Source organism: Colias philodice, chromosome 25, assembly GCF_061535455.1.
Source record: "Colias philodice isolate Cphi_HAF_F1 chromosome 25, ilColPhil1 Martin Lab GWU primary, whole genome shotgun sequence".
NCBI lineage: Eukaryota > Metazoa > Arthropoda > Insecta > Lepidoptera > Pieridae > Colias > Colias philodice.
The window spans coordinates 4,983,688-4,994,974 of record NC_143110.1 but is presented as its reverse complement, the minus strand read 5'-3'; the positions used below and the strand labels follow the sequence as shown (position 1 = coordinate 4,994,974).

Sequence of the window (11,287 nt, the reverse complement as noted above, 5' to 3'; positions counted from 1 at the left end):
TTTCAATGTGTATAATACTAAGTACATTATTTTGATAAAACTCGTAGGGTTCAGCCTGCGTTTGCAATGTTAGCGGAAAAAATGTAATTTTTTACAACATCACATTAGAAACCCCAAAAATAACAGTACTTCTCCACTATTTAATGGATGTAATTATACATATAAACCTTCCTCTTGAATCACTCTATCTATTAAAAAAACCGCATCAAAATCCGTTGCGTAGTTTCAAAGATTTAAGCGTACAAAGGGACATAGGGACATAGGGACAGGGAAAGCGACGTTGTTTTATACTATGTAGTGATATAAGACGGATATATGGGTTATGTCAATATGGGTTTTAAACGAATATTCTTAAAATAAAATGAAAAACAAGTATAATATAAATATCATTTATTTTTATAAATATATAACCATCAAAAATACATGCCAAAAAAATGCATACTCTTAACCTATAGTAGAATTTCAGTTGTAACATTAATTTATTAAAAAAACTTGTGTTAGACTTTATAACAATATCTAAGCACTAGACTTTTTATCATATTCTTTTCTTGTTTCTTAAAAAATGAAAGATCTTGTTCAATATTTAATCGTACTAAATTAAGATACAAAATACTTCACATTTTAGAAGTTCTTGTTTTACTAAAACATAAGTATTTACTATTTCGATACTACAAATTTTTTTTATTGTCACAGAAGTGCTTTTTTTTATAAGCCACATTTAAGTAGTAAATAGTTAGTAATAGTGACATGAAGATATAAGAAAGACAATGGGATGTAAACGCCTAATTCTTGTACTATAATGATCGAAATGACAAATAAAAAACAATAATTATAAAAACCAAAAATTATAAATGTTGTGACTGAAACATCAAAACAAATTTGGAGCAAGTTGTGACAAATTTTACAAAACTCGTTGCTGTTTTACCAATTTACAAATTTTAAACTTAAATCTATTTAAAATTCCAATTAGGTTTTATTTTGAACATATTATATCCAAATAAAAAATAAATAATGATATTTATTGACAGAAAATAAATTACACAATTTTTCGATATTCTTAAAAAAACAGAGTATAATTTACTTTCCTAACAATCAATTTAAACTTTTATTACTTTAAAGATCCTAATTCTAATCCGAAAAAACGCCGCGTGTTAACGCCGCGTTTAACCGCTGCGTGACAACGCTACGACATAATCGTACGATGCATGCATGTACACAAAAACGCAGCGTTCAAACACCGCGAGAAAACGCTCCATATAAACGCCGCGTTTAACCGCCGCGCGCATTTAACCACTAGTTGTGTGTGATTATAGCAAGTAAATGCCATATTCAAACAGCGCGTTTATTAGCCACATTTGACAACACACTGCGCTTTCACACCGCGTTCAATGGCGTCATCACACAGCGTTTATCCACATCTTCACACAGCGTTCACCCGCCGCGTTTTCACGCCGCGTTTTCCTTCACATTAATTAGTTAGTATGCGCATCAGGGTGTCTCTCCAACAACATGGCGACTCCTTGCCCGCCGGCAGCACACGCTGAGATCAAACCAATTTGACCGTCTTCCCTGACCAATCTGTGCGCTGTGTGCATTGCTAGCCTTACCTGTAAAAATTGATATGATTAATAAATTGTTTGTTAAATTGTTTTTTATTTAATATACCCAGATATCCTTGATTTCGATTATATTTTGGACAAAACAAGGGAGAGTTTGATTTTTCCACTCTAAACATTATTTTTTGGTGTTTAACTGTGTCTTTGCTTAAAACAGTTAATTTAACGAAATAGTATCTTAATATAATTAAAAGTTCATGGAAAGCGCAGTTATGAATTCGTAATTAATCTAGCAGATAAATCATTGAAATATCTTAATAAGTTTTTGTAATAAGATAGTTAATGTTCTTAAAGTGCGCAAACCAAATTAACAATATAATCTCTTAGATTTTATTAATAAAATGAATAGGAACAAATATCTTACTCCGGTAGCTGCGAAGGGATGTCCGATAGAGAGGGAGCCGCCCCACTTGTTCCATTTGTTCAGGTCCGGCACTCCCACCTGCATTATAACATTTATTTCTATGACTACCCTCAATAAATTATAATTAAATATATATTTAATCTAATATCAAGACAATAAGAATTTAGTTGCTTTTCGATATTAAGTTTTATAACTTACAAATGCTTTATACCGAGGCCGAGGCTAAGCGTTGCCTAGGAATGGCAGAAAGATGAGGATTCGAATCCCCCTTCATGATCGAATTTTTTCTATTGTTAGAAAAATTCTCATTTTATTTATTTATCAATATAAAAAAAAACGTTAATTTGATATGTACATCGAGGTATACATAAATTATTATGAATGTCAATAGATTATTTTATGAAATTATTGATTTAACTTGCATTATTTTAGTGTCACATACAGTAATTATAACTTATATTGAAAGAGTATCATACTTTAGTCTTCCTGCCGAGATAGTTTTGCGCGAACCAGTCCGAGTCCATCGCCTTCAGGTTAGCCAAGATTTGTCCCTGAAAAAATAAAAATTATGAATACATATAGTTACTTCAATCGATTCTACTATTTATTATTTTATACACATATTTGCATAGTATAGGGGAACACACATTACTCTTGAAACAATCTTTAAAGATAAGAGATACTTTAAGTTTTTTTCACTGTGGCCATGAAAAACATGTTAAATTGAGAAAAAGTTAATTAACTTATTATGTAATATATAAGAACTGTATTTAGTTTCCATATTTAAATGTTCATTTTTCTACATAAAAATCTTATATCCTACTATCCTACTAATATTATATAAAAATAATTTGGAAAATCCAAAAGTGCACGCCTCATAATTTTTTTTTAATAAATATTTATTAATTATTATTTTTGTTTATTTAATAACAATTAAACCACATCGAATCAGACCCTGAAAAATGAAAGGGTTCTATTCCTGAGCATACTCAAGCGTAAGAGAAAAAAAAAGACTCGATTAGTAAAGTATTTCGGTCGCTATCGTGTTAACAAGAAAAAGGATCCGCACATACAGACACACGGACGTCCAAGACAGAACTTTTTTAAACTGTTTTTTAACTAGTTTAAATAACAAAAATGACATCAAAAATATCATGAACGTTAAAAATAGTGTTTTTTCTTAATATGTGTGTGTATGTATTATCTTACAAGTGCAATGTATGATACATAAAGACATTTTAAGTTTGAAAAATCAGATGTTTTGCGCGAAGTGACAGTAGTACCCACCTCAACGCTTCGCTTATGAGGCGTGCAATAGCTATCCTACTAATGCGAAAGTTTGTGAGGATTGATGTGTATTTGTATGTTTGTTATTCTTTCACACAAAGACTACTAAACCGATTACAATGAAATTTAGCGGTGTTCAGGTGAGTAGCTCATTAGGTCAACAAGTAATCTAAAAAGAATTCTTTAAATTCTTAACTTAAATAAAAATACTTGTTGATTTTATTCTTAAAACTAATATTCCATTTTTGACATAACTATAAATATAAAAAAAAACTTACAGCGAAAGCTTCATGAATCTCCCAAGTGTCAATATCGCTCAGCTGTAGTCCGGCTTTCTCCAAAATCTTGGGAATTCCATATGCAGGTCCTAGCAAAAGTTGGTCCACAGGGTCCTAATGAAAAATTTATAACAATTTTTAATATAAATAAATAAATAAAAAAAACATTTATTGAATAATTCGTGGGTTGAACGATAACAGTTCGAACAATCTGTGATTGAAAACATATACGGTCGAATTGAGAACCTCCTCCTTTTTTGAAGTCGGTTATAAAAAATTACAAACATAATAAGAACACCTAATAAGTAATATGTATTTTTGTAAAAAACAAAATTTAAATACAGTTTCGTAGCATTACTAGTAAATTTTTTTTATTATAATTAATCCAATTAATTACTTTAGATAATTTGGAAAACGACTGGAAACTTAGAAAACATTCATGTAATTGAATTGAAACATAATGAAAAAATATTTTTTAAAGTGACATTAAACTAATTAATTACATACACAAAAAAGAGCGTGTGCCGAGCACGTGTCAGAAGTGAAACTTCTTTGGCAAGATTCAGAGATACCAAAATCGTCGCCTATCTCCATGACGTTACGGTATTGCCATGACGCGACCTTCCAAGTTTTACCTTCAACGCGCCTAAAGAAGTTTCACTTCAAAAATAAAAGTTTACACATTACCTGAGCTACATAAGTGAAGTCCCTGACGTAGGCCTTCGGTTTGAGTCCAAGCTCCTTAGCTTTGGCCTCCGACATGATCAGACAAGCTGACGCACCGTCAGTCTGTTAATATAATAAAGTTTAGTTAATAATATATTGTACTTATACATAATAACTTAAATTATGCTGTCAAATAACAAATTAAATCTATACCAATATTATAAAGTTGAAGAGTTTGTTTGTTTGCGCTAATCTCGGGAACTACTGGTCCGATTTGATAAATTCTATCGTTGTTAGATAGCTCATTTATTGAGGTAGGCTATATATCATCACGCTACGACCAACGGGAGAGGAGTCAGGGGGGTGAAACCGCGCGGAGCAGCTAGTACACATATAAATATTTGTATGACAATTCTGACAAATAATTTTTTCATTTTCATTTTAAATTCAATAAATATTTAAAATTTAAGGCATTAGATTTATTGTACTTTGGATGAATATATTCATAAAGAGAGTTTTAAGAATTCATCCATTTGAAAAAAAAAATGCGTCTGGAATTTTATAAGTATTTTTTACGTACTCAGCTTATGCACTATAACCTCCTTTGAGCTTAGTATACCAACAGTGGGACACCCTGTATATTAGCTTATTAGCTTGCACATTACAAAATGTTTTTAACAAAGATCGTTCGACATTACTGCCCATCTATATAAGTGCACTAGAATAGTTATTTAACAAGTTAGTACAAATAATAGCAAATAATCCATACCAAGAACGATGAATTAGCAGCAGTAACAGTGCCATGCGGTTTGACGAACGCTGGTTTAAGTTTAGCGAGTTGTTCCGGTGTGGACACACGGATACCATTGTCTTTCTCTACTGCACCGTCCTTGCCTTCCACTGGGAATTCATAAATAATAGTTATTAAGTTGAATAAAATAATATTCCAGGATCCTGATCCCATACTTTACTATTATTTTTACACGCTTTATATTAGCTTCACCTGTATGTTTGTTTGTAACCGACTTCTTTGGGCGCGATTTTGACCCACTTTAAACGGCCAGATTTCGTTCAAACTTTGTAGATTTATTGAGGACGATGACAATACACTAATTTGATAAAAATTTTCTATTTTTTAGTTCGGTTTTCTATAAAAAGCGTGTTTTTTAGTTTTTTTTTAACTATTATTATTTTATTTCGCTTGTGTTATGGAAACCTAATACTACTTGTCCCTAAGGAAAATCGATCAGTGAAACAGATGTATAATCCATCTGCCCCTTACATGACATGGGCATGACATGGGACTTCACTTTATGGAAACCAGATGGCTGATAAACATACAGATATAATTTTAAATAATATATACTTATATAGATATTGGTATTTTGATTTTATAGTATTCAAATGCTTAAAAATGCTTTATAAATTTAAATTTTTAAAATAAGTATACAAAAAAATCGATGGTCGTCTCGGTAAGGGCGTTTGTCCACTACAAGGAATTTTACGGTCCGGCATTCCGATTTTTTACGGTCCGGTATGGCACGCAATTAATCTAAATACTAGCTTGTGCACTATACGTAATTTTACTGTCCGACATTTTACTTTTCCCTATTCCGGATGGTTTTTTGAGTTTACGAGTCGCTGTAGGTATAACTGTTTTCGAGTGCCCACTTGCTTGGATTTTACTCTTTTTATTGCATATGCCAATTGAAAGCAAGCTATTGTTTTACTTTCTTTTAGCTGGCAATGAGATTTGAGAAGTCGGTATTGTTATTTTATATACATTGACCAAGCATTGACCTATAATTATTATCTAAGTAAGTGTTGGTAAGTTAAAGTTCAAGTGTGAATAGATTTAGCTCCTCGTCACCGATTAAAATAAATAAGTGAAACACGCATTTTAAATCTCTTACGGAACTTTACTTTTTATTATAACGAAGTAATATAATATTTCACCTTCTATATTTTTACTCGTTTCTTGTAAAATGCGAAAACAATCATTTATGATAGCATTATACCGCCAAACTTCCTTGAACTGTACCGCACTGATCCGAGTAAAGACGGACAGGTGCACAAGCAATTCATCGGTTTTTTCATGCCACACCGGACCGTAAAAAATCGGAATGCCGGACAGTAAAATTCCTTGTAGTGCACAAGCGCCCTAAAGCAGAAATCGCCCGCGATTCGAAATTCGAATCCCGCCTCGTGATCTAATTTTTTTCTATTCTTTAAAAATTTATAATTGTTATTAAGTGTTTGTTAATTGAATACTTTGTGAACAGTTATGGATTATGAGCGAATGACAATAATATTTGTTTAAAAGCAGATGAGGAAATACAATTAAAATTATAGAGAGTTACTATAAAAATAATATTTTATGTTCTTTTAATTTTTTTTGTTCTTTGTGGTAGGGATATGGTAGGGATATGAAAAAAAGCAAAATATTATTCATGACATAATATATTTGCACAGTAAATAAGTAATTCAATTTTAAAACTACATATAAGTTGTATACAGATTGAAAAGGGGTCAAAATGACTAACCATGTATTGTAAAATAATAACACTCACCTTTAACCGGTATCAAGTCAGTGAAATATCCCTTATCCTGCGCCTCTTTAGCCAATGTATGCGATCGCAACGCATATTCATCCTGTTCCGCGCGCGTCGCCCCAAACGCGGCCGCGAGCCGGTCCGCGCTGTGGCCCATCGTCTCGCCCGATGAGAACTCCGCTACGGCGGGAAGCTGCATACAAGTGACAGATTGTTTTTTTTTAATTCTTTTTTTTTAAAGTGTCAATTGAATTTTTTTTTAATGATGTTGATGGCAGCTGAACTCATGATGTGTTGCTTCTTTTTTTGGTATGGCAAAGGTTGATTGAGGGTTTTTTTTTATGAAAATGTTACTGGCAGCTAACATTTGCCACTTTTTTATTTAAACTGTAATTTTGAATTCGAAATGTACAAGCTTTTGCTGAGTTTAAGTTTTTTTTATAATTTTACTGGCAGCTAATATTTGCAAAGTTTTTTACAAGGCTAAGGTTTTGAATTTGGAATAAGTTCTTTTTTTAAATAGTAAACACTGGCACCTGGACCATCAGTGATGGTAATTTTATTGGCGTATGTAAATTAATTAAAAAAATGTGTGCGCGTACTAGTGTACACACGTATGAAGTGAAACTTTTTTATGACGTTATTTTTCAAAAAATAATTTACTTTAAGATACTTTTCTTTACAAGATAGCGCGTAACGGAAAAATGTCACGCGTAACGAAAAAATGTTACACAAAATTTGTTTTTAACCCCGATAAAGAAGTTTCACTTCAAAAATTTAAATTTTACTATGTTAAATTACGTTTTGCCTCAAGTTGGCCCTAAAAATATACGGTAAAAATCTTAGTATGTAAAATCTATATAGATTGTTTTACATTGTATAAATGTTATATTTATACATACTTAGATTTTGTATATGGAAATGGAAACTATAGGTATTAAATATTTATCTTATTCTCCTAAGAATATTGGAAATTAATTTAACATACATAACTTAAAGTTATTTTTATGTTTGTAAGGGATGACATAGCATTTAGAGCAATTTACTGTTAATTTCAAAATTACTACTTCTTGCATTAACTTGTTCCATTATCATATTTTACATAAACAAGGGTAACAATATTAATTAAAAAAAGGCCTGTGTGGCGAGCATACGTGTCAGAAGTGAAACTACTTTGGCAACATTCAAAGATTACACTATAAATCGTCGCTTACTCCATACGTGACGGTATTGCCACGACGCGACCTTGTAATTATACTCTCAATACGCCTAAAGTAGTTTCACTTCTGACACGTGTGCTCGCTACACAGGTTTTTTTTTTTAAGATTATTCTCACCTCCGGAGCGAAAAAGTCCGGTCGTATAGTAGACAACAAGGATAGCCTCTGAGCGGAGGTCTTCGCTCTATTCAACTTTAGTAGAAAAGCTCTCATTTTCCTCGAGTGTCGGATCGGAACGTCGGACATGAATTCCACACCACCGCATACGATGACGTCATAAGCACCGGCCGCTATCATGCCGACACCTGAGAAATTTTTATTGTAATAAATTTTGATGAATATCGGCGTTTGTTGTTTTATTTCTCATTTATTGGAAGGATTTAATAATAATTTAAACTTTTACATGCTATATACAACCTAATTGGGGCAAGAAAATTGAAAGAAAATGGGCAAAAATTGTTAAGTCAGGTGTCTCAGATACACTATGACATGAAGAAATAAGAAAATTTATTCGTTTTTATAAATTTATCTGCATTTAACTGTTTTAGGTTCAATCACAGTAGTAGTTAACAACTTCCAATTATCATATTTCGCAATTGCAAAATAGTTTAAACTTTAAACCTAATATCTAATAAATTTTATTCATTATAGAGTCTTTCATAGAAATTGACGACTAAACAAATAAAAAGGCTTATTTTAATTACTTTATCAGTCATCTGCCTCAGTCTGTCAGACTCTTTAATTTGAACGATTTTCTTTTCTTTTATAAAACACTAGGTTCCGCCCGCGGCTTGGCCCGCGTGGTGTTTTGATAAAAGGTAGCATATGTTCTTTCTCAGGGTCTAAAGATTGTCTATGTGAAATTTCATCAAAATCGGTTGAGAGGTTTAACCGGGAAAGCGTAACAGACAGACAGATAGAAAGACAGACAGACAGGCAGAGTTACTTTCGCATTTATAATATTAGTAGGGATTATTGACGTGACAACGTCTTATAATTCGGCTGCACGCACGAAAAATCATGACTCATGCGGCGTTACCTCGCTCTGAGGCGTTCCATGCTCGAAGTGCAAGCGAGAGCGCGCAACGAGCGACAAAGAAGCACAATCGGCCTTAACGTTGTCACATTCAACTATTGTCAGTAAACCGACTTTACAGACAACCAATTTTTTTACAATAATCTCTGCGTCTCACCAGTAGTAATCGCCTGGTTAGAAGATATACACGCCATGGTCACAGTATGCGCGGGCGTGCGGTCACTGAACCCAGCAGCGAGCGCCGCTTCGCGAGCTATGTTCGACGTCTTCACCTCTTGGATCACTGTGCCGTATACTATGTAGTCCACTATGTCTTTCGATATGCCTGTCTTTTGGAGGAGACCACTGAAAAAAAATTAGGAAAATTATTTGTAAAAGACAGTAGCCGATTTACGAAACTTGGAGGCCGTCAATTGGCAAGAAACTGCGCGCGATCGAGGAAAGTGGCGTAAACTCGTGTCGGAAGCCAAGACTCTGTTTGGGTCGCAGAGCTAGTTAAGTAAGTAAGTAGTACTCAAACGCTAAGGCTTTTGTGCATATCCAAGCTTGTCATGAGCATGCATGCAGACTTGATTTATCATTATGCAATTCACAAAAGCGTGCCGTTTATTACGTGAACAAGCAGTAGCGGCAGCTTTCTAACCCTGAAAGAATTTTTCAAATCGGACCCTGAGATTAGAGTGTTCAACAAAAAAAAGCTTCAATTGTAAAATATAAGTATAGATTTGAACAATTTTTTTTAAATAATAATGATGCCTGATGAATGAGGACTGTCCTGGTTAAGCCTTATGCTTCTATAAGAATACTTTATTTGCACATGTGTGTTCGGTTTCAACACAATATATTATAGTGATTTTGAATTAAAATAATTGCAATACAAATATTTGAGGCAATAAATTTTTACATGTTATTCAATGACACAATTAATCCGTCAGTCCTCGGATCACAGACACAATAGAAAATCTATTGTGTCTCGGCCCGATCGGGCCGCTCGGTGGTCTATGGGTTAAGTGATGGATACTACATATATTATGTTTGAAAAATAAAATCATGTACACAAAAAGAGAAAAATAAATTTGAAATGAAAAACTTTTTGTCATTAAGAAATTCTAATAAATATCGTAAATATTACTTAATTTTCTCAAAACATGTCCAAATTAGCATAAGAGAATTGGAAGTGAGCGATAAAGAGGCTATAACAAGCAGGAATGATGAGGGAACGGTTAAAACTGTACATATATATATGTACAAAACATTACCCTCCTTTACTTGTCGTAGTTAGGTAAAAATACTTACAGAAGTGAATGTCTGGCCAGTTCGTGTGGCATCATCTTAGAATAATCCGTAAAGGAGAGGAGGAAGGGGGTGCGGACGCCGTCCACGAGGACCACATTCTTGCCAGTCTTGTCTTTTAGAGTTTTCTTTTGTTGTAGCGCCGCACTCACACTGAGGGCTCGACGGGCAATATCTGTGGATTATTGAAATGTAATAAATGGGTAGTTTTTATAGAGGGGTTAACTTTTAATATTAATTGGAATGAAACGTCCAGTTAATTTAATTCATTCAACTTATATGTAGAATGCAATAATTTATTTTTTGTAAGTGTGTTGCCCTAAAAATATAGAAGACTGAGCAATAACTTAGAGTACTTATCGCAAATTATGAAATTTATCAATCAATTCATAGAAAGAATATACAAAAAGTAAATAAATAAGAATAATATCAAGTGTGAAACAAAATCTGTATCATTTAAAATTACAGATTAATTATTTCGTATTGGATGTAATAAATAATATCTCTTACTATGTAAGAGCACCTGGTGGTGAAAGTTCAAATAAATAAAATAATTGTATCTATGCCAATCTTCAAGCTAGGTCCAAAGTTTATTATGGCAAATATTCATAAAAATAGGATTTTTTAATAATATAAACGAGTCTTGATGTTATGCTAAGGAAATATTAATCAAATTATTTAAACTTTACTTTAAATTAGATAATATATATAGTTAAATTTTCACGTATAATATATTCGAAACTAAACTAATACTTACCAAACTTTACAGTTGAAGTAGGGCGTGATTTTAACAACGTTTTTGCTATTTGGGATGCCATTGTGTTTTTCAATGTTTATTTTTGGAAAAGAAAGAATTTTCCTTTTTAATTAACTTATTTTAAATTAATAGCCAATTAATTTGTTGAAAACTAGCGGAACTTTGGTAAAAGTTGGACTATGACCTGTCACAGACCAATTTGACAAATGACAGTTGTAA

The 11,287-nt window shown here is 32.6% G+C and overlaps 1 protein-coding gene across 1 annotated transcript; it reads right to left on the bottom strand.

Moving 5' to 3' along the window:
* Nucleotides 1–464: 464 nt before the first annotated feature.
* Nucleotides 465–11,277, bottom strand: Mtpbeta (mitochondrial trifunctional protein beta subunit). Its single transcript, XM_089710501.1, has 11 exons — nt 11,069–11,277; nt 10,315–10,486; nt 9,176–9,363; nt 8,100–8,287; nt 6,782–6,956; nt 4,981–5,111; nt 4,233–4,334; nt 3,546–3,659; nt 2,457–2,531; nt 1,981–2,058; nt 465–1,607 (listed from the first exon to the last, which is right to left on the bottom strand). Exons 1-11 carry the CDS (start codon nt 11,127–11,129, stop codon nt 1,473–1,475), a joined length of 1,419 nt encoding a protein of 472 aa, XP_089566627.1. The 5' UTR covers nt 11,130–11,277; the 3' UTR covers nt 465–1,472.
* Between the last annotated feature and the right edge of the window lie 10 nt (nt 11,278–11,287).